General features: G+C 44.0%; 1 protein-coding gene and 1 long non-coding RNA gene across 4 annotated transcripts in view; one reads left to right on the forward strand and one right to left on the reverse strand.

Moving 5' to 3' along the window:
* Window positions 1-17,329, forward strand: part of LOC124141036 (uncharacterized protein C12orf29 homolog) — a 32,270-nt gene extending 14,941 nt beyond the window's left edge. For all 3 annotated transcript variants that reach the window (XM_048385705.1, XM_046508901.2, XM_046508900.2), the window contains exons 5-9: window positions 901-988; window positions 2,491-2,591; window positions 3,336-3,505; window positions 3,732-3,925; window positions 16,262-17,329. In XM_048385705.1, coding sequence (XP_048241662.1) covers window positions 901-988; window positions 2,491-2,591; window positions 3,336-3,505; window positions 3,732-3,925; window positions 16,262-16,610 — 902 coding nt within the window. In that variant the 3' untranslated portion in view covers window positions 16,611-17,329. The remainder of the gene's footprint in view (window positions 1-900; window positions 989-2,490; window positions 2,592-3,335; window positions 3,506-3,731; window positions 3,926-16,261) is intronic.
* Window positions 17,330-21,195: 3,866 nt separating this feature from the next.
* LOC125374893 lies at window positions 21,196-23,627 on the reverse strand. Its single transcript, XR_007218788.1, has 2 exons — window positions 23,337-23,627; window positions 21,196-23,195 (listed from the first exon to the last, which is right to left on the reverse strand). It is a non-coding gene; the product is annotated as an uncharacterized LOC125374893 (long non-coding RNA).
* Window positions 23,628-23,632: the final 5 nt, after the last annotated feature.

Genomic DNA, 23,632 nt, shown 5'->3' on the forward strand with positions numbered 1-23,632 from the left:
ACATGCACATGGGCCAATAGGCCTGCTATCTTAGAACATGGGTCATGGGTGACCCCGTCATCTGAGGCGCTGCAAACTGTGACTGTGGGTTCGAATCCTGATTCACCTTGATTATGTTTTCATGAATGTCAGCACCATACCCGTGCTCGTGGGTTTCACCAAAGTGTTAAACGTCTAAGACTGCATCACTTTGGGCTTTTATCCCACATCAAGCTGACACGCTGTGATAGTACTGTAATACTGTTCGAAGTGGTGTTAAGCCCAATTCACTCACTCACTCACTTTTAGAATATACCAAAAAGGGGTCACAGGTAGTGACAAACAAAAATTTATACAATACAAATTGGTTATGGGCACTTCAGTGAGACAGAATTAAATCGTGTAGGCAGACATCCTGAAAGAAGCCAGACACTTTTTAGAAAAAAGGGAACTATTTACTTTTGTGGATAACCCAAGGACAAGATGTATTCGGGAAGAGATTATTTTTGGAATACCCCTTTTCCCCACGCATGCATGCAATTTACTTACGTACAGAAACGAATGCATTAAATGAAAAACTCAAATGTATAAAAACAGCATGCGTAAATTCCCAATGAAGCTTTTTCAGCATGCATACAAAGGAGCTAATTTCCAAAACACAATTACGAGCTAATTTACTCTCTGAGTCAAGCCTATATATTTGGAACAGTTATATACATCTAAAACATTAATTCATTTTTTTAAGATCTTAAAATGTTCACTAATTTTGAGAAAACCCAAATAGAGTGATGAATAGATCAGTGAATAAATATGGGTTACTCAATGAAAATTTTTATTACCCAATTAAGATAGAAACCCTAGAGTAAAAACTAAATTGCTCAAAAAGTTATCTGGAGCTCTGATGTGGTGTTTGTCCTTCAGGTTGGGTGCCCGTGGACCCCAACCAGCGACAACACCTATGGCACCTGTCCTCTGTAGACCTGACCAAGGGACTGGGGCTTGTACTGAGGTGAGATCAATCTCTGCTTGGAAATCTGGAAATAAGTGACTTGTGAAATATGTTTTCACCCCCGGGTCACAATGATGCCATATTTATTAAGCCATATTTATGTCTGAGGCTGTTTGTTCACTGTTAGGTGTTAGTCTGAATGTTATTGTTTATTCATGTGTTTTGGTGAGAAAATAAGAGTCATAAGAGATCACCTGATGGTCAGCCTTGGTGACTTGGCTGATTGTCATTGTGCCTTAATGGCATTGTTCATGCTTTCCAGTACACATTTGCAATATCAAGACCAGATTATGTAGCAGTCAGGAAAGTTCCGAGTTTCATGATGGGATTTGAACCACTGACCTGATCCAAGGTTGGATTCCTTGTCCACATGACAAAGAGCTGACATGGTATGAATGTCATTTGTTGGATGCCTCCATGCCCTTAAACAATTATTTAAGGCCGCAGTGAAGTAGCTGTAATATCGCTGACTACGTCATGAAGCAATATTCACTCACTCTTTACAATGCCAGTATTCTGTCAAGGTTGGGCTGGACATTTACAATCTGTAACATTGATAAAGATGCACGCACATTGGCATGCGATGCAGTGAAGTATTGAGTGAGAATTTGATCACAAGTGTTAACCACCGATGGGGGATCTGGGCTAGAATTGGCCCCAGCAAACTATGCTTGTTGTACGATACATGCTTGAGGAGCAAGTAGTCGGGCTTGGTTGATTGCATGTCATGTACCCAGACAGCATGGATTATTGCTCATAAATCATGGATTGTGGATCATCGCAGTGGCTTGGTTGAATACATATAATCGTATCACAATTGTGTGGATTGATGCTGGACTTCAATGGGTGTCAGTACGAACGTGTGGAGGAGAGAAGCAACGGATGCTGATATTCAAGCGGAAAACGATGCCGAAAGACAAGTTCCCAAGTTCTCTCACAACTTCCGTGAAGAAGTTGGCGGAGAGTAAAATACGGCCGGCTTTGATCCCTGGTGGCTGCACCTCCCTGTGGCAGCCACTTGACGTCTGCCTCAACAAACCCTTCAAGGCCAGCATGAGGAGGGAGTGGAACACCTGGATGGTCAATGGTGATCACACCTACACCAAAACAAGCAAACAAAGGAAGGCACCACTACCAGTTATTGCTGAATGGGTGAAGGCAGCTTGGATGGAAATACCAGCTGACATGGTAAAGCAAAGTTTCTTGAAGTGTGGGATTGCGAACGCAATGGATGGATCAGAGGACGATTGCTTGTTCAAGTTTCTCGAAGTGTGGGATTGCGAACGTAATGGATGGATCAGTGGACGATTGCTTGTTCGAGGATCTGGTTAAGTCGGCTGAATGTGAGAGATCCGACACAACCGGCACAGTTGCCGACACCCCAAATGATCTTGAGGATTTGATTATTTTACAGGCTGTTGTCATACAGCTAAAAGGAGAGTTAAAGAACAATCAAACAAACAAAAACCTGTTTTATTCTGTTGTGTTGTAATTTATTTCAGACAAACTGCAGAGGGCCTCTGTATTGACTGTGTGGCTCTGATAGAGCTCCTTGGCAACACTGTGGAGCTCATTGGAACAAACATCAATGGAAACCCTTACAGTAAGCCATCAATAATTCGACCATTATATAGGAGACTCGTGAAGATCCGGGATAGAATAGGTCTTCAACAACCAATGCTTGCCGTAAAAGGCGATTATGTTTGTCGTAAAAGGCGACTGATGGGATTGGGTGGTTTGGCTTGCTGATTTGGTTCATGCATGTCATCATATCCGAAAAGCGTAGATTGATCTTCATGATATCAATCACTGGATTGTCTGTTCCAGACTTAATTATTTACAGACAGCCATCACAAAGCTGGAATATTACTGAGTGCGGTGTTAAACGACAACAAACAAACAAACAAACAAACAAACAAACAAAATGACACAAGATATTGTATACCCTATTCCTTGCTATGCCAAGGGTGGTGGGGTAGCTTATTGGTTAAAGTGTCACACCGAAGGCCTAGGTTCGATTCCCCTCAAAGGTTCATTGTGTAAAGTCCATTTCCAGTTTCCCCTTCTGTGATACTGCAGGAATATTGCTAAAATTGGTGTAAAACCATACTCACTCATATGCCTGAAGTGTTACATAGCTTTGCGTCTTTAACAAACCAGCCTATCAACACATGATCAATTGACAAAGTGTCTCTTAGGTCCTCCTAATTCTTTCAACATTAGGATTATGACAATGAGTTTTTATCAACTTCAAATACTCTGTATGTATATAATAGTATTACCCTGAATGTTTAACATTGGTGGATAACTATTGATCTTATTCCTATCAAATTGTCATCTCTTTCAGAGATTGGTAACAGGCAGAAGCCATTGCATCTCCTGGTTGTCCATGGAAGCATGACCTTGAACTGTCCTCGACCTCCGACCCGCGATAATCTTACTCAATGGTTGATGGAAAGTGATGAGGGTCTAGTTGAGGGCATCGTGTGGCACTGTGAGACTGGGGCATTGTTTAAGGTATTTATTCTTCCTAGAGATGGGACTCCAGGCTAGAATAGGTCCCTTGCAACTGTTCTGACATGACCCGAAATGGGATGTCCTCTGCTCTTGGTTTTGCGGCAGCTAGCACTAAGATCTGACTTTCCTGAGATTGTAATTGACATGCATGTTTAACTTGATCTATCTGACTATGGATGCAATTGACGAATGCTTTTCTTATGATGTTTTGTGTGTCATATTTTAGCTTCATCGCCAACATGTTGGCTTACGATGGCCTATTGACCTCCCCCACCTCTCTAAGCAGACGGTCAAGATTAATGTGGATGGAGCAGCCTATGAATTCAGTGAAGAGAGATCCCTGTTTAATCTCCTTGCAGCGAAAGGTGGCATGACCTGTGAGAAGTTGTCAGAGCTGCACGATCTTCTCTACCCTCAAACGTAACTCATTTTGCTTCAGCAATCTTGACTTATGATTCAACTGTTCCAAACATTCCACCAATTGATAAAAGAGTTTGGTGTGGTCCTGATACTCAGTGATTGACCAGACAGTGACTGCAACCTTTTCCAAAAGACCAAACTCTCTGTGAAACAAGCAGTCTTAGTTACCATGCAGCTGTCTGTTGTAGTTCTGTTGGGAACTTGACTCTGTTCTGGTTATGCTCTGGCGGCTGCCATTACATGAGCAGTTTTTGTTGAAAAGCCGGCAGTGGAGGGAAGAAAGTGCAGAAAGTCAGGTTCTTGTCACCATGGAAACTAGACATGCCAGGAATGTTGTTCAGATTAAGTCTCTTTTCACTCATCATTATGTTTGGTTTCTTAAGGCACAGAACATTTTAAGAGTCACCAAGACAACATGTTCAGGCAGCTAATACACTTTATGTTACATCATTCACAATTCTCTTCATTAGTTTTACAACAATCACAAAAAGCAATGGACCTTGATTGGTTTTGTATTATTTTGTTCCTTAAACTCTTATCAATTGTTATGATATTTTGGATGTTTATGATTATTTTAAAATTCAGCCATGTTTGAAATGAGGCAGATATTTTCTTTTTGCTCAATAAATGGTGTGATCATGAAAAGTATTGTATCTGTGCATTTGCCTGGATTTTCTGAACATTGCAATTCATACTTCTCTTGGGTCTATTGTACAACAAGTTAGAGGGGCTTCTGTCTTCATCTAATTGTAGGTATTAGGTGTGGCAGTCTGTTTGAAGTGAAAGAATGGCATTCATGAATAATGACTTCGTAATAGGCTCATGAACATTGGCAAAGAAAGCAAACATTGACAACAACGTCTAAATAAAGGAATAAAACATTGTTATCAGTCAAAGACTTTCTGAAGATCTCATCAAATCAATATGAGGATATTTCTGGGTAGAAATTGTGGTTTTATACATTTGATAGAGATATCTGAATGTTTTTTAGTGTTGTCACAGACAATTGACAGTTGTTGCTAAAATCAGTTAGACATTCTACATCTCCCTGGGGATTAAGGTGCTGAATGTGTCACTACTACCCAATTACTCTCTTGAGGACCTGGGGTAGAAAGGGTCCCCAGCCCTCTCCCCCTCCCCCGGCTACTGTGGTTAGTTTAGAGCTGGGAAGAATAGGTCCCTCGTACCAAATGGCTATTGTTGTTAGAGCAGGGAAGAATAGGTCCCCAGTACCCGATGGCTATTGTGGTTAGAGCGGGGAAGAATAGATTCCTTGTACCCAATGGCTATTGTGGTTACAGCGGGGAAGAATAGGCCCCTCGTACCCAATGGCTATTGCGGTAAGTGCAGGGATGAATAGGTCCCCAGTACCCAATGCCAATTGTTGTTAGAGCGGGGAAGAATAGGTACCCAGTGCACAATTTCTGTTGTCTGGATTCCAGGTAAGAATGGGTCCCCCGTGACTATCTTGGTCCAGGGCAGAATGGGTCCCAATCCTATCATGGTGAGTCTGGGGCAAAGTGGGTCCCCTGCAGTGGTTACACAGCAAGTACTTTACTGAGTTTCCTGAAATCTACAAAACCCAGACTATCAGATGATAAAATGGAGAAAATAGTTCAGTACCACATACTGTTAATTGAAAAAGTAACTTTATAAAAAACATATGTGCATGTTATTGGAAATGATGACATTATATTTTGTCATTTGTCTGATAAATGTTTTATCACATATTCATTGACACCTGCCCTAAAAGCTAAAAGAGGGGTGGTGTAACAACTCAATGAACAGTGTCAATATCGGGTTTGACCACTATTTGCATTGATACGTGCAAGGTAGCGGTGGCGCATTGAAGACTCAAGATTATTGAAAACAGCTTGGGGAATATTGTTCCAAATATCAACCAAAGATTGGGCCAACTGAGCTCGTGTTCCTGGCTTGCTCTGGTCCTGTCTTAGGTGTCGTTCCATCTCATCCCAGAAATTGGGCATAGGTCTGGAGAAACAGCCGGCCATGGCAGCAATGTTGTACTTTCTCAAAATGTCTGTTACAACATGTGCAGCATGTGGGCAGGCATTATTCTGCTGCAACGTGACATTACGTCCCTGCATTTACACAAAGGGTAAAACATGATCTCTGACGATGTCTTCCCGGTAGCGTACGACATTAACAATGTGTCCTCCTATTAGTTGTGATGCCACCCCATACCGTTACACTTCCACTGATGATGTTGAGCAACGCAAGCATTGCTAAAATGTTCTCCTGGACACCTTTAAACCATGCCGACCATCAGAGCTGTTTAGATGAAACATGGACTCATCTCCAAGTATGGTGCCGGCCTCCAATGCTCTCTACATCAAGCTAGGCGTGTCTGACGATGATGTGGAAGCAGTATTGTGGCTATCCCTGGACATCAGGGCCGGGTTGTGTAAGGTTTTGCCACAGATTGGTCTCAACCCAGGAATTGTCTGAGCTGTTAATGTTGCAGTTTTGTATCGATTCCATGGATGCACCAACTGTATCTGGTTGTCTAGTTGATGTGATGTCACACGTTGATGACCAGCCTGTGGCAAGTCATGAGTGTTGCCAGGCTGTATATAAAGCCTCCAAAGAGATAATATTGTGTTTGATGACATTAAAATATTCGGCAACTTCATTTTGCACCATTCCTGTTGGCAGGATACCCATGGTGGTGGATGTTGATTTTCAGCAACTCGTTGCATTGCATAAGCTTTATTGACTGTAAAACAAATGTGTTTTCATGAGCACCTGACAGCTGAACAATCATCGTGTGGTGTTAAGTTAAAGAAAACATGGTTATGAGTATCTTGCTCCCAACAAACAGGCAAACATCCAAATTGTGTACGGTTTATTAACATGCACATGCAAATTGTGAATCAAGACCAAGTCTTCATGAATATGTATTGAAAGATGCATCATTTAGTTTCAGAATAAATGTGCATTTATTGAACTCTATATGAAGTACAGTTACTTTTTTCTGTAAGTAGACATGGGGGCACGGAAGGCCCAGTCGTATAAGGCGCCGCAATTTGCTGTGCAGAGTTGCATCCCTTGGGCACGCCAGAAACCTATGATTGTGGGTTTGAATCCCAGTTCGCCCCGATTATGTTTCTAGGTTTGTCAGCACCATACCTGTGGTCATGGGTTTTATCGAAGTGGTAAATGTCTGAGACCTGTATCACTTTGGGCTTTCTTCCCACGTTAAGCTGACACGCCGTGATATAACTGGAATACTGTTAAAAGCAGCGTTAAACCCAACTCACTCACTCACTCATGTTAGTAGACATTCTAAAATTCACTCACTCAGTCATAAGACTACGAAGTGGTGGAGAGGTAGCTGAGTCGTTAAAGAGTTTGCTCATTTTGATGAAGATTGTATTCATATAGTCTTATTCTTGATCTTATTCTTCATTGTGTTATTCCTGATCTTATTCTTTCCTTTCAATTTTCTTCGTCTTATTCTTCGTTGTCTTATACTTGACCTTATTCTTCCCTATCTGTTTTCTTTGTCTTATTCTTCACTATCAGTTTTCTTTGTCTTATTCTTCACTGTCATTTTTCTTTGTCTTATTCTTCACTATCTGTTTTCCTCGTCTTATTCTTCACTATCTGTTTTCTTTGTCTTATTCTTCCCTATCTGTTTTCTTTGTCTTATTCTTCACTATCAGTTTTCTTTGTCTTATTCTTCACTGTCATTTTTCTTTGTCTTATTCTTCACTATCTGTTTTCCTCATCTTATTCTTCACTATCTGTTTTCTTTGTCTTATTCTTCACTATCAGTTTTCTTTGTCATATTCTCCACTGTCATTTTTCTTTGTCTTATTCTTCACTATCTATTTTCCTCGTCTTATTCGTCACTGTCATTTTCTTTATCATATTCTTCATCTTCTTGAAATCTTTAGGCAGAGTAATGAGTGTCCTATCTTGGGGGTTGATACTACAGATTCAATACATGGACATATGAACTTGCAACTTAACCTGGTAATGCTGTGTCATGCTGTGAGTAAAACTGTTTTGAAAACATTTGTGTTTTGTGAGTTTGTTAACTGCAATGTCATGATAACCATATTTCTCAAGAATGATGCTGCAGCATCTGTTGGCCTGATCCGGGGAGGTGACATGTCAGTATGAAGCATCTGTTGGCCTGATACAGGGAGGGTGACATGTCAGTATGAAGCATCTGTTGGCCTGATACAGGGAGGGTGACATGTCAGTATGAAGCATCTGTTGGCCTGATCCAGGGAGGGTCACATGTCAGTATGTAGCATCTGTTGGCCTGATACAAGGAGGGTCACATGTCAGTATGAAGCATCTGTTGGCCTGATACAGGGATGGTGACATGTCAGTATGAAGCATCTGTTGGCCTGATACAGGGAGGGTCACATGTCAGTATGAAGCATCTGTTGGTCTGATACAGGTAGGGTGACATGTCTGTATGAAGCATCTGTTGGCCTGATCGAGGGAGGGTGACATGTCATTATGAAGTATCTGATGGCCTGATCCAGGGAGGGTGACATGTCAGTATGAAGTATCTGTTGGCCTGATCCAGGGAGGGTCACATGTCAGTATGTAGCATCTGTTGGCTTGATCCAGGGAGGGTGACAGTATGTCAGTATGTAGCATCTGTAGGTCAGAACTAGGGAGGTCGACAGTACCTCAGTATGAAGTATCTGTTGGCCTGATCCAGGGAGGGTGACATGTCAGTATGAAGTAATTGTTGACCTGATACAGGGAGGGTGACATGTCAGTATGAAGCATCTGTTGGCCTGATACAGGGAGGGTGACATGTCAGTATGAAGCATCTGTTGGCCTGATACAGGGAGGGTGACAGTATGTCAGTATGAAGCATCTGTTGGCCTGATCCAGGGAGGGTCACATGTCAGTATGAAGTATCTGTTGGCCTGATCCAGGGAGGGTGACAGTATGTCAGTATGAAGCATCTGTTGGCCTGATCCAGGGAGGGTGACATGTCAGTATGAAGCATCTGTTGGTCTTATCCAAGGAGGATGACAGTATGTCAGTATGAATCTCCCGTTGGCCTGATCCAGGGAGGGTGACAGTATGTCAGTATGTAGCATCTGTAGGTCAGAACTAGGGAGGTCGACAGTACCTGTATGAAGTATCTGATGGCCTGATCCAGGGAGGGTGACATGTCAGTATGAAGTAATTGTTGGCCCGATACAGGGAGGGTGACATGTCAGTATGAAGCATCTGTTGGCCTGATACAGGGAGGGTGACATGTCAGTGTGAAGCATCTGTTTGCCTGATCCAGGGAGGGTGACAGTATGTCAGTATGAAGCATCTGTTGGTCTTATCCAGGGAGGGTCACATGTCAGTATGAAGCATAAGTTGGCCTGATCCAGGGAGGGTGACATGTCAGTATGAAGCATCTGTTGGCCTGATCCAGGGAGGGTGACAGTATGTCAGTATGAAGCATCTGTTGGCCTGATCAAGGGAGGTTGACATGTCAGTATGAAGTATCTGTTGGCCTGATCCAGGGAGGGTCACATGTCAGTATGAAGTATCTGTTGGCCTGATCCAGGGAGGGTCACATGTCAGTATGAAGCATCTGTTGGTCTTATCCAAGGAGGATGTCAGTATGAATCTCCCGTTGGCCTGATCCAGGGAGGGTGACAGTATGTCAGTATGTAGCATCTGTTGGCCTGATCCAGGGAGGGTGACAGTATGTCAGTATGAAGTATCTGTTGGCCTGATCCAGGGAGGGTGACAGTATGTCAGTATGAAGTATATGTTGGCCTCATCCAGGGAGGGTGACAGTATGTTAGTATGAAGTATATGTTGGCCTGATACAAGGAGGGTGACATGTCAGTATGAAGCATCTGTTGGCCTGATCCAGGGAGGGTGACAGTATGTCAGTATGAAGTATCTGTTGGCCTGATACAGGGAGGGTGACATGTCAGTATGAAGCATCTGTTGGCCTGATCCAGGGAGGGTCACATGTCAGTATGAGGTATCTTTTGGCCTGATCCAGGGAGGGTGAAGCATCTGTTGGCCAGATCCGGGGAGGCTGACAGTATGTCAGTATGAAGTATCTGTTGGCCTGATCCAGGGAGGGTCACATGTCAGTATGAAGCATCTGTTGGCCTGATCAAGGGAGGGTGACATGTCAGTATGAAGCATCTGTTGGCCTGATCGAGGGAGGGTGAAGGATCTGTTGGCCTGATCCAGGTAGGGTGACATGTCAGTATGAAGCATCTGTTGGCCTGATCGATGGAGGGTGACATGTCAGTATGAAGTATCTGTTGGCCTGATCCAGGGAGGGTCACATGTCAGTATGTAGCATCTGTTGGCTTGATCCAGGGAGGGTGACAGTATGTCAGTATGTAGCATCTGTAGGTCAGAACTAGGGAGGTCGACAGTACCTCAGTATGAAGTATCTGTTGGCCTGATCCAGGGAGGGTGACATGTCAGTATGAAGTAATTGTTGGCCTGATACAGGGAGGGTGACATGTCAGTATGAAGCATCTGTTGGCCTGATACAGGGAGGGTGACATGTCAGTATGAAGCATCTGTTGGCCTGATACAGGGAGGGTGACAGTATGTCAGTATGAAGCATCTGTTGGCCTGATCCAGGGAGGGTCACATGTCAGTATGAAGTATCTGTTGGCCTGATCCAGGGAGGTTGACATGTCAGTATGAAGTATCTGTTGGCCTGATCCAGGGAGGGTCACATGTCAGTATGAAGCATCTGTTGGTCTTATCCATGGAGGATGACAGTATGTCAGTATTAATCTCCCGTTGGCCTGATCCAGGGAGGGTGACAGTATGTCAGTATGAAGCATCTGTTGGCCTGATCCAGGGAGGGTGACAGTATGTCAGTACGAAGTATCCGTTGGCCTGATCCAGGGAGGGTGACAGTATGTCAGTATGAAGTATATGTTGGCCTCATCCAGGGAGGGTGACATGTCAGTATGAAGCATCTGTTGGCCTGATACAGGGAGGGTGACAGTATGTCAGTATGAAGTATCTGTTGGCCTGATACAGGGAGGGTCACATGTCAGTATGAAGCATCTGTTGGTCTTATCCATGGAGGATGACAGTATGTCAGTATTAATCTCCCGTTGGCCTGATCCAGGGAGGGTGACAGTATGTCAGTATGTAGCATCTGTTGGCCTGATCCAGGGAGGGTGACAGTATGTCAGTATGAAGTATCCGTTGGCCTGATCCAGGGAGGGTGACAGTATGTTAGTATGAAGTATATGTTGGCCTGATACAAGGAGGGTGACATGTCAGTATGAAGCATCTGTTGGCCTGATACAGGGAGGTTGACAGTATGTCAGTATGAAGTATCTGTTGGCCTGATACAGGGAGGGTGACATGTCAGTATGAAGCATCTGTTGGCCTGATCCAGGGAGGGTCACATGTCAGTATGAAGTATCTTTTGGCCTGATCCAGGGAGGGTCACATGTCAGTATGAGGTATCTTTTGGCCTGATCCAGGGAGGGTGAAGCATCTGTTGGCCTGATCCTGGGGGGGGGTGACATGTCAGTATGAAGTATCTGTTGGCCTGATCCAGGGAGGCTGACAGTATGTCAGTATGAAGTATCTGTTGGCCTGATCCAGGGAGGGTCACATGTCAGTATGAAGCATCTGTTGGCCTGATCAAGGGAGGGTGACATGTCAGTATGAAGCATCTGTTGGCCTGATCGAGGGAGGGTGAAGGATCTGTTGGCCTGATCCAGGTAGGGTGACATGTCAGTATGAAGCATCTGTTGGCCTGATCGAGGGAGGGTGACATGTCAGTATGAAGTATCTGTTGGCCTGATCCAGGGAGGGTCACATGTCAGTATGTAGCATCTGTTGGCTTGATCCAGGGAGGGTGACAGTATGTCAGTATGTAGCATCTGTAGGTCAGAACTAGGGAGGTCGACAGTACCTCAGTATGAAGTATCTGTTGGCCTGATCCAGGGAGGGTGACATGTCAGTATGAAGTAATTGTTGGCCTGATACAGGGAGGGTGACATGTCAGTATGAAGCATCTGTTGGCCTGATACAGGGAGGGTGACATGTCAGTATGAAGCATCTGTTGGCCTGATACAGGGAGGGTGACAGTATGTCAGTATGAAGCATCTGTTGGCCTGATCCAGGGAGGGTCACATGTCAGTATGAAGTATCTGTTGGCCTGATCCAGGGACGTTGACATGTCAGTATGAAGTATCTGTTGGCCTGATCCAGGGAGGGTCACATGTCAGTATGAAGCATCTGTTGGTCTTATCCATGGAGGATGACAGTATGTCAGTATTAATCTCCCGTTGGCCTGATCCAGGGAGGGTGACAGTATGTCAGTATGTAGCATCTGTTGGCCTGATCCAGGGAGGGTGACAGTATGTCAGTATGAAGTATCCGTTGGCCTGATCCAGGGAGGGTGACAGTATGTCAGTATGAAGTATATGTTGGCCTCATCCAGGGAGGGTGAAATGTCAGTATGAAGCATCTGTTGGCCTGATACAGGGAGGGTGACAGTATGTCAGTATGAAGTATCTGTTGGCCTGATACAGGGAGGGTGACATGTCAGTATGAAGCATCTGTTGGCCTGATCCAGGGAGGGTGACATGTCAGTATGAAGTATCTGTTGGCCTGATCCAGGGAGGGTGACAGTATGTCAGTATGAAGCATCTGTTGGCTTGATCCAGGGAGGGTGACAGTATATCAGTATGTAGCATCTGTAGGTCAGAACTAGGGAGGTCGACAGTACCTCATTATGAAGTATCTGTTGGCCTGATCCAGGGAGGGTGACATGTCAGTATGAAGTAATTGTTGGCCTGATACAGGGAGGGTGACATGTCAGTATGAAGCATCTGTTGGCCTGATACAGGGAGGGTGAGAGTTTCTCAGTATGAAGCATCTGTTGGCCTGATCAAGGGAGGGTGACATGTCAGTATGAAGCATCTGTTGGCCTGATACAGGGACGGTGACATGTCAGTATAAAGCATCTGTTGGCCTGATCCAGGGAGGGTGACATGTCAGAATGAAGTATCTGTTGGCCTGATCCAGGGAGGGTGACAGTATGTCAGTATGAAGCATCTGTTGGCCTGATCCAGGGAGGGTGACATGTCAGTATGAAGTATCTGTTGGCCTGATCCAGGGAGGGTGACAGTATGTCAGTATGAAGCATCTGTTGGCCTGATACAGGGAGGGTGACATGTCAGTATGAAGCATCTGTTGGCCTGATCCAGGGAGGGTCACATGTCAGTATGAAGTATCTTTTGGCCTGATCCAGGGAGGGTGAAGCATCTGTTGGCCTGATCCAGGGAGGGTGACATGTCAGAATGAAGTATCTGTTTGCCTGATCCAGGGAGGCTGACAGTATGTCAGTATGATGTATCTGTTGGCCTGATCCAGGGAGGGTCACATGTCAGTGTGAAGCATCTGTTGGCCTGATCAAGGGAGGGTGACATTGCAGTATGAAGCATCTGTTGGCCTAATCGAGGGAGGGTGAAGGATCTGTTGGCCTGATCCAGGTAGGGTGACATGTCAGTATGAAGTATCTGTTGGCCTGATCGAGGGAGGGTGACATGTCATTATGAAGTATCTGTTGGCCTGATCCAGGGAGGGTGACATGTCAGTATGAAGTATCTGTTGGCCTGATCCAGGGAGGGTGACATGTCAGTATGTAGCATCTGTTGGCTTGATCCAGGGAGGGTGACAGTATGTCAGTATGTAGCATCTGTAGGTCAGAACTAGGGAGGTCGACAGTACCTCAGTATGAAGTATCTGTTGGCCTGATCCAGGGAGGGTGACATGTCAGTATGAAGGATCTGTTGGCCTGATACAGGGAGGGTGACATGTCAGTATGAAGCATCTTTTGGCCTGATACAGGGAGGGTGACAGTATCTCAGTATGAAGCATCTGTTGGCCTGATCAAGGGAGGGTCACATGTCAATATGAAGCATCTGTTGGCCTGATCCAAGGAGGGTGACAGTATGTCAGTATGAAGCATCTGTTGGCCTGATCCAGGGAGGGTCACATGTCAGTATGAAGTATCTGTTGGCCTGATCCAGGGAGGGTGATATTGCAGTATGAAGCATCTGTTGGCCTGATCGAGGGAGGGTGAAGGATCTGTTGGCCTGATCCAGGTAGGGTGACCTGTCAGTATGAAGCATCTGTTGGCCTGATCGAGGGAGGGTGACATGTCATTATGAAGTATCTGTTGGCCTGATCCAGGGAGGGTGACATGTCAGTATGAAGTATCTGTTGGCCTGATCCAGGGAGGGTGACATGTCAGTATGTAGCATCTGTAGGTCAGAACTAGGGAGGTCGACAGTACCTCAGTATGAAGTATCTGTTGGCCTGATCCAGGGAGGGTGACATGTCAGTATGAAGTAATTGTTGGCCTGATACAGGGAGGGTGACATGTCAGTATGAAGCATCTGTTGGCCTGATACAGGGAGGGTGACATGTCAGTATGAAGCATCATTTGGCCTGATCCAGGGAGGGTGACAGTATCTCAGTATGAAGCATCTGTTGGCCTGATCTAGGGAGGGTCACATGTCAGTATGAAGCATCTGTTGGCCTGATCCAGGGAGGGTGACAGTATGTCAGTATGAAGCATCTGTTGGCCTGATCCAGGGAGGGTCACATGTCAGTATGAAGTATCTGTTGGCCTGATCCAGGGAGGGTGACCGTATGTCAGTATGAAGCATCTGTTGGCCTGATCCAGGGAGGGTCACATGTCAGTATGAAGCATCTGTTGGCCTGATCCAGGGAGGGTGACATGTCAGTATGAAGCATCTGTTGGCCTGATCCAGGGAGGGTGACAGTATGTTAGTATGGAGCATCTTTAGGTCAGATCCAGGGAGGGTGACAGTATGTCAGTATGAATCTCCTGTTGGCCTGATCTAAGGAGAGTGACAGTATGTCAGTATGAAGCATCTGTTGGCCTGATCCAGGGAGGGTCACATGTCAGTATGAAGCATCTGTAGGTCAGATCCAGGGAGGTCGACAGTATGTCAGTATGAAGCATCTGTTGGCCTGATCTAGGGAGGGTGACATGTCAGTATGAAGCATGTGTTGGCCGGATCCAGGGAGGATGACAGTTTGTCAGTATGAAGCATCTGTTGGCCTGATCCAGGGAGGGTGACATGTCAGTATGAAGCATCTGTTGGCCTGATCCAGGGAGGGTGACAGTATGTTAGTATGAAGCATCTTTAGGTCAGATCCAGGGAGGGTGACAGTATGTCAGTATGAATCTCCTGTTGGCCTGATCTAAGGAGAGTGACAGTATGTCAGTATGAAGCATCTGTTGGCCTGATCCAGGGAGGGTCACATGTCAGTATGAAGCATCTGTAGGTCAGATCCAGGGAGGTCGACAGTATGTCAGTATGAAGCATCTGTTGGCCTGATATAGGGAGGGTGACATGTCAGTATGAAGCATGTGTTGGCCGGATCCAGGGAGGATGACAGTTTGTCAGTATGAAGCATCTTTAGGTCAGATCCAGGGAGGGTGACATGTCAGTATGAATCTCCTGTTGGCCAGATCCAGGGAGGGTGACATTGTGTCAGTATGTAGCATCTGTTGGCCTGATCCATGGAGTGTGACAGTATGTCAGTATGTAGCATCTTTAGGTCAGATCCAAGGAGGGTGACATGTCAGTATGAAGCATCTGTTGGCCTGATCCAGGGAGGGTCACATGTCAGTATGAAGTATCTGTTGGCCTGATCCATGGAGTGTGACAGTATGTCAGTATGTAGCATCTTTAGGTCAGATCCAAGGAGGGTGACATGTCAGTATGAAGCATCTGTTGGCCTGATCCAGGGAGGGTCACATGTCAGTATGAAGCATCTGTTGGCCTGATCCAGGGAGGGTGACAGTATGTCAGTATGAAGCATCTGTTGGCCTGATTCACGGAGGGTAACTGTAGGCAAGTATGAATCTCCTGTTGGCCTGATACAGGGAGGGTGGCAGTATGTCAGTATCCTTTTGTTAATCACCTTTTATGTATAGCTTACGATCTCATAGTAAGCCTGCTTTTTTTGACGAATTATTTTACTCCTTGGAGAATCTTTGATGCATGAACGTGGCCGATTAAGTAAAGTTATCAACTGCTATCTTCACCAGTGCCCTGTGTTATCCTTGTTCATTTATCGTGCATAATAAATCCAGGGGAAAGGTTTAGTCGATTGTAAAACCTGACTCGAATGACAATACCTAACTTTCAAAACCTATCTCGTTTGTAATGGTCTTTCGGTCACGGTATCAAAGTTTATGTTATAATTATTTATTTTTTTACAGTTGTACTAATATTTTTTCAATTTTGCATGTCTTTGGTGCTTAAAGAGAAGCATTTCTCTTTTTAGATCTGACCCGGAAGAGACGTCGTCAGATTGGTTAAACAGGGCCAGAAATGTAGCTCCCTTTGTGGTAGGAGCTGTGGCTCTACCTGTAGCAATACCTTTTGCTCTCTCTGCCGCGGGCTTCGGGGCCAGTGGAATAGTGGCAGGAAGCTTGGCAGCACGAGCGATGTCTGTAGCTGCTGTTGCTAATGGAGGGGGCGTAGCTGCTGGAGGAGCTGTTGCTGTCTGCCAGTCGGTTGGTGCAGTGGGAATGAGTTCTGCTGCCACTGCTGCTGCAAGTTCGGTTGGCGTTGCAGTTGTTGGCGCCTGGAAAGGCGCTACATCTTTTTTCAATCGGAGGAATAACAATTAGAATGTTTAATCAATGGCATATTGATTGATTGTATTGTTGGTCATGTATTAACTTAGGTGTGATTCATGCCCAGCTCGTTATCTATATGGTTTAAATTAATGTGTGCGACTTATTCCACTAGGTCCGCGTTCTTTATGGACTATTAATTGAGTTAACTTAATTACTGAACTTGCAGCTGATTAATGTAACCAGTAAACTTGGAACAGCGATGTTTTATGATTTGCGTCCCTTAGGCAGGCCAGAATCCTGTGATTATGTCGACAATGATAAAACCTGTTTCTTATTATTTGCATTAATTGGACTGTTGCTTGTCCACATGAAGGTTAGGATTGGCCTTCAACAACCCTTGCTTGTTGTAAGAGGCGACCAACAGTATCTGTTGGTCAGGAACGCTGACTTGGTTCATGCATGTCTTCGCATTCTCAATTGCATAGAACGATGCTCATGATGTCAATCACTGGATTGTCTGGTCCAGACTCGATTATTTAAAGACCGCTGTCATATAGCTGGAATATTGCCGAGTGTGGCATTAAACAACAAACAAACAAACAGGTCGTCGTCATATATAGTTAGAATATTGAGTAGGTGAGACCTGAAACGACAACGGTAAGAATGATTTATGTATAGTTGTATATGCTTTATTCATTGGTAACTCTACCATTGTCACCATATTGTCATTTCAATCATTGTCACAGCACCAATAAAGTCTATCCTTGTTACGGCAGATGTCATACAGCTGGTCCAAATTGGCACACCAGTCATGAAGCAGCCCAGGCAAAAAGGATAATGAGTATCTTACACAGTTTGACAAATTTCACTGATCTTTCACATAAAACCTTTTTTTAAATTAATTGATGCACAAATTACTCATTATTTTATTTGAAGCAGAGGTCTGGGGTCTTAATGAACTCGGAGATATTGAACTGGTTCATCTATATGGTTGCAAAATGTTCCTTGGCGTCAAACAGTACTTCGAATATAATGTTTTCAATGATGGTTTTCGAAATAGAAATACTTATTCCTAAATTTTGTCGGCAAAGTTTTATCAGCGATTTCGGAAAAAAACGTGTTCCAAATGAAGTCTGACGGAAGGTCGGATCCTAATGCTCCTTTTGACTACGATCCCAATTGCCCGGATCGATGCTCATGATATCAATCACTGGATTGTCTGGTCCAGATTATTTACAGACCGCCGGCATATAGCTGGAATATTGCTGAGTGCGGCTTAAAACAACCAACCAACCAACCAACCAACCAACTTTCCAAACTTTCGAAATTCGTGATGTTTCGGCCAATTATGCAAACTTTCGGTGGTTAATCGGGTAGAAAAATATGAAGAATGCAAGGAATGGGTTACGAAAGATGTACGAATTACATGATTCATGTACGGATCATGCACGAATTGTAAGAATCACCTACGACTATGTTACGAATATGCCGAATGTTCTTCTTACTTAATTCTTACATGATTCGTAGATGACTCGGGATATTCGTGGCTGTTTCGGAATGTGTTCGGGTTGAGGACAAGAAATTTTGGGAGCCACGAATCGCTAAGAATAGTCAAGAATGCAAAAGAATCGGTTACGAAGCTGTTATGGAACATAAGAATTAATTACGAATACACGATACAGCCACGAAATTGCAATTCGACCCTTCCACGAAAGTTTTTGACAAACAAAAGCTTTCTCGCCGATTCGACGAACTCCCGCGAACTGTACGATTCATTTGAGAACTTCAAGAAATGATTGAGATTTATCTACGAATATGAACAATTTCCTATTCGGGGTGATTTGGGATATTCGTGGTCGTAGTGAAATGGGGACATAAAACTATATACACCCGCCCCAGTTCAAGACTGGTTGATGAGGTAAATCAAGGACCAAAGGTCCACCTGTAAGGAATATTACTTTCAGCAATGACAAACATTGCAAAGTGCGCATTTCAAGAAATGTCAATTTTTTGCGACAAACATTATGGAGTTTTTATCACGTGGCTTCAGTCCGGGTAAGAATTGACAGTCACGTGACTGTGAGAGGTTATGTTTACCAATGACCTTGGTGAATTGTGCTTTAAATACTCAGGGATGTGAGCAGATTTTGCCGAAAAAAGAGGAAAAGTCTAGGGGGGTCTGGGGGTATGCCCCCCCCAGAAATTTTTAAAACATTTGATTGCATTTTAGGCAATTTCATGCAGTTTGGACAACATTCACACCAAGAAATGTAATAAGTCAATGGCAAAAGTCAATAAGTAAAATAAACAAGATGGCAGATGCAGTAAAATTTCGAAGTTAAATCAGTACTTTAAAAAAATCGGGCATAGCTTTCGCGCACCTGGCTACCCGCCAGGTCTGGGAGCAATACTGCCATAAACTTAAACCCCCATCCCCCAGACACAAGGACAACTGTCACAAGCGTGCAATGTCTGACCCTTTCCCCATGTTGAAGCATATTGAAAAAAACTTACCTTGTACTTACTTACCTTTTGATGAAAAAAACCAAACTCCATTGCAAACTTAAGACATTAATACAATATATATCCCCATGACATGGGGTTTTGGACGCTGAAGAAACATTCATAAATTTCTCGCTTATCACATGAACAACTGTAAAACATCTCATTCACTTACAGGCTAAAAGACAACTTTATCTTAAAAACAAGCCATCAGCTGACTCTGAGTATTTACAATTTCTGTGTGACGCCACACCCAACGTTATAGTGCAAGTATTCGTGACAGAAAACGTATGATGTCCGAAAACCTATGCTGTGAAAGCTCCGATCGAAAACAGGACAATCGGCGCCAATTGTCCTGTTTTCGATCATATTTTTCGGAGTGTTTTTTAATAATTTTTTCCGCGGAAGATGATTGTTTCCGAGGACTACTGTTTTAAAAAACGCGATTTCACATCCCTGGGGAATAAATGTGCGGACTACGTAACTTCCGTTACCTCATTAGTCGCCATGAATATGCAGATGATCTAGTTCAGGTCGATAGAGAAAGTTTACTTGGGGAACTGCTGGTTATATCGTTGGCCATTGATAGATGGGGGTAAGGCAATATTACAACAGATGCCAGAAATATGTATCAACGGATTAATAACTCCTTACTTACAGCACGGACCTAAGTCCGTGCTTACAGCAGACGGAACATTCCGACGAAATTGAAATTGTTTACGAAGTGAGCACTTCCTGGTAACTGATTTGCATTAATAGACAGCCGCTAAGAGGCGTGTCCCGCGTGAACTACCGGAAATCACAAATGCCGCGATACGATGAATGCCGCGGTACCATGGGGTCCGAGTATACAGCTCGAATATATAATGTCTGTAGAAGCTCTATGCATAACTTATATACACATGCACAAAAGTTAAGCGCCACCCACCATATTTGTGAGCTGTTACTTTTGGCACTTAATGATGACTATTATAAAGAGATGTACGATTGTTATAAGCCCTATACGTAAACCTCATGTGATGCAAAAGTTGTCCCAAAGCAAGTTTATCTTGTGTTCCAAAAGAATATGAGCAGAAAGGAATTTCTTGGTATTGTGAGCCATTCAGGTTTCCACGAATTGTCACCAGCGGAAGTTTGCAGCCGAAGGAAACACAACCCCATATCATGACACACCAGAGCGAATATTCCTTTTAGGAATGAGAGAGTGAATGGGCATTGCTTAACACCGCATCAGCATTCTTCCTGTTACTATATACCACAAGGCAAATATGGTCAAGCTCATTACCTTGGATGGTGGACATGTACAGGGGTGAGTGAGTTGGTTTTAACACGCTATGATTGGTTTGTTTGGTTGTTGTTTAACGCTGCATTCAGCAATATTCCAGCTATATGACGGCGGTCTGTAAATATGCAAGTCTTGACCAGACAATCCAGTGATCGATATCATGAGCATCAATCCACACGATTGGTTTGGTTGGTTTGTTGTTTTACGCCGCACTCAGCAATATTCCAGCTATATGACGGCGGTCTGTAAATAATCGAATCTGGACCAGACAATCCAGTGATTAATATCATGAGCATGGATCCACGCAATTGGGACCGATGACATGCATCAACCAAGTCAGCGAGCCTGACCACCCAATCCCGTTAGTCGCCTTTTACGACAAGCATAGTCACCTTCAACGGCAAGCATGGGTTGCTGAAGACCTATTCTACCCTGGATCTTCACGGGTCCACGCAATTGGGACCGATGACATGCATCAACCAAGTCAGCGAGCCTGACCACCCAATCCCGTTAGTCGGCTCTTACGACAAGCATAGTCACCTTTAACGGCAAGCATGGGTTGCTGAAGACCTATTCTACCCTGGATCTTCACGGGTCCACGCAATTGGGACCGATGACATGCATTAACCAAGTCAGCGAGCCTGACCACCCGATCCCGTTAGTCATCTCATACAACAGGCTATGAATATTATTCCAATTAAATCACGGTGGTACCCCGATGGAGAGCGATTGTGGTCATAATATCAATCACAGGTTTGTCCAACCCAAACCTGATTATGACAGACACCTCACCCCCTTATGTAGCAGTCCTCAAACCAGTCCAGTTTAAAAAACCAGAAACACTTCAAGTCTGTTTACATAAAACATTTATTACATGACATTACCGACCATACACTCACAGTCCACTAGACATGCAGAGTTGGCTCATCTTCCCGAGGCAAGGGAATTAACTGAATGTCAAAGTGGACTTTTAACAATCCAGTGCAAACAATGACCATGAGATCATCGTGATGATAATAATATAAATATAAGAACAAACACTTCGGCACAAGCACACAATATACACATCTGGTTACAGTCTCACAGCTATTCATTACTATAAGGTTATAGGGACCTAGGTACAGAGCATGGGGTGCCTCAGCTAAGTTGGGTTAAATAACGTCAGAGTTATCTCCCTTCCTTTCAGTTTCAGATGCTACTCCAGTTTCGTTTGAAGTACACCTTGGTGACCTGTATTCTTACACACTTCATTGTATTGTACTATGACCTGAGTGAGTGAGTTGGGTTTAATGCAGCTTTTAACAGTATTCCTGTTATATCTGGCGTGTCAGCTTAATGTGGGAGGAAAGCCTGAAGTGATGCAGGTCTCAGACGGGAAGGTCTTCACTTCGATGAAACCTAAATATGGTCCTGACAAACCTAGAAACACAATCAGGACGAACCAGGATTCAAACCCACAATCATAGGTTTCTGGCGTGTCCAAGGGACATAACTCTGCACAGCGAATCGCTGCACCTTAGACAACTGGGCCACCCGTGCACCAACTGGGATTTGAACCAACGATCGTAGGTTTCTGGCTCGTAGGTTTCTGGTGTGCACAGAAATACAGTGTTTGGCAGGGGGTGATAATAACAGTATTTAGGCTAGAGAGGACTTTCTACACACCAAGGGGGCTCAGCACAATTGGAGTTTGAGAAGATTAGAGTACAAACTATCTAGATCAGTCTGTTAGCCACCAGCCTGAGTCAAGTACAATTTTGTTCAGTATAGTAAGGTCTTGTAATGACAGCCCAAATACCACTGAACTCTACTGATGCTTGGACCCTTAATAAGGCTAGCAGATACAAAGTGTTTTGGCACAGACTGTACCATATAAAATAATGTATCCTTCCTTGAATCAAGGAAACATGCAGTGTATCATTAATGCTGCTTCGTATATTTGCTGCGTCAGCTTAATTTGGACGGAATGCTTTAAATCATACAGATTGACACCGCTACACATGGTGCCCAGGGATCCATAATTTGATTGTTTGTTTGTTTATTAACACCACACTCAGCACTATTCCAGCAAAAGACGGCAGGCTGTAAATAATCAAGTCTGGTGCAGATAATCCAGTGATTGACATCAAGAGCGTCGATCCACGCAATTGGGATACAATGACATGTATCAACCAAGTCAGCAAGCCTGACCACCCAATCCCGCTTGTGCCAAGGATTTGGGTCAGCCAGGGATCCATAATCAGCAGATCCTGGCAACTAAAGGGAGATAACTCAGCAAGGTGTGGCCACCCAGAGTGACAGGGACAGGGATGACGTCAATGGCTAAAAAAGTGCTCACACCTAAGTTATTTAGTCTTCTTGTAAGAGATTCACTACAAACTAATAAACAGGTACTATCCTTATAAGGCATCCTAAAGTTGAAAATACTTTCTTTTTTTTTGTTATCAAAAGATGCCACTTATGACTGTGACATTTAACTTGCCTAAACTGTAGATAAATATATCAATACACTTCAACATTTTTGGCTCTTGAAATGAGTACTTTGGGTGATGGATAAATTGTCTCTTGCATGATTTTATGACATAAATGTATGAATTTCTGACTTTCATTCTCTCTCAAACAGAAGTTTCAACAAACCTATGATGTACACATCCAGTCAGACACATTAACACATACATCATCTTACCCTCTCCTGACTTGCAGCCTCATCATATATATATACACAGTTGTCTGGAATACAACATACAGCACAGATAGGAATAGGATGTTGTGTGGAAACCAGTTTCCACCAAGCCTGCTGCCGACGCTAGCCAGCATGTTATGGATTATGTACAGACGCCCCATGTCACCTGATAGTGCCTAGTTCATTTCATTTGTTGCAGTCAGATCAGTCCTAGTTTTACAAACAACCAGTAGCCAGCATGTTATGGATTATGTACATGTTGGGTTGTATAGACTCTTCTTTAACACTCCACTGTTACTTCTCACACCTGATAGTGCCTAGTTCATTTCATTTGTTGCAGTCAGATCAGTCCTAGTTTTACAAACAACCAGTAGCCAGTTTCACTTTTGTAGTTGACCACAATGGCTGCCTCCCACCCCTGCGCAATGGTGACTTAGCATAACACAACAGGCTAATTTGCTTGTCACGTGACACGACTTTTCTCTTGACAAAGTAGATACAATTTATCCAAGCAGTGTTCGAAATACCTGCCTGCCCGACCGTCCGAGACGGGTTGATTTCAACTCGGGCTGCCAGATGTTCAAATCCCCCTGCCCGACGGTC

The sequence above is a fragment of the Haliotis rufescens genome, unplaced genomic scaffold (assembly GCF_023055435.1).
Source record: "Haliotis rufescens isolate VD_foot unplaced genomic scaffold, xgHalRufe1.0.p SCAF_6, whole genome shotgun sequence".
Taxonomy (NCBI): domain Eukaryota; kingdom Metazoa; phylum Mollusca; class Gastropoda; order Lepetellida; family Haliotidae; genus Haliotis; species Haliotis rufescens.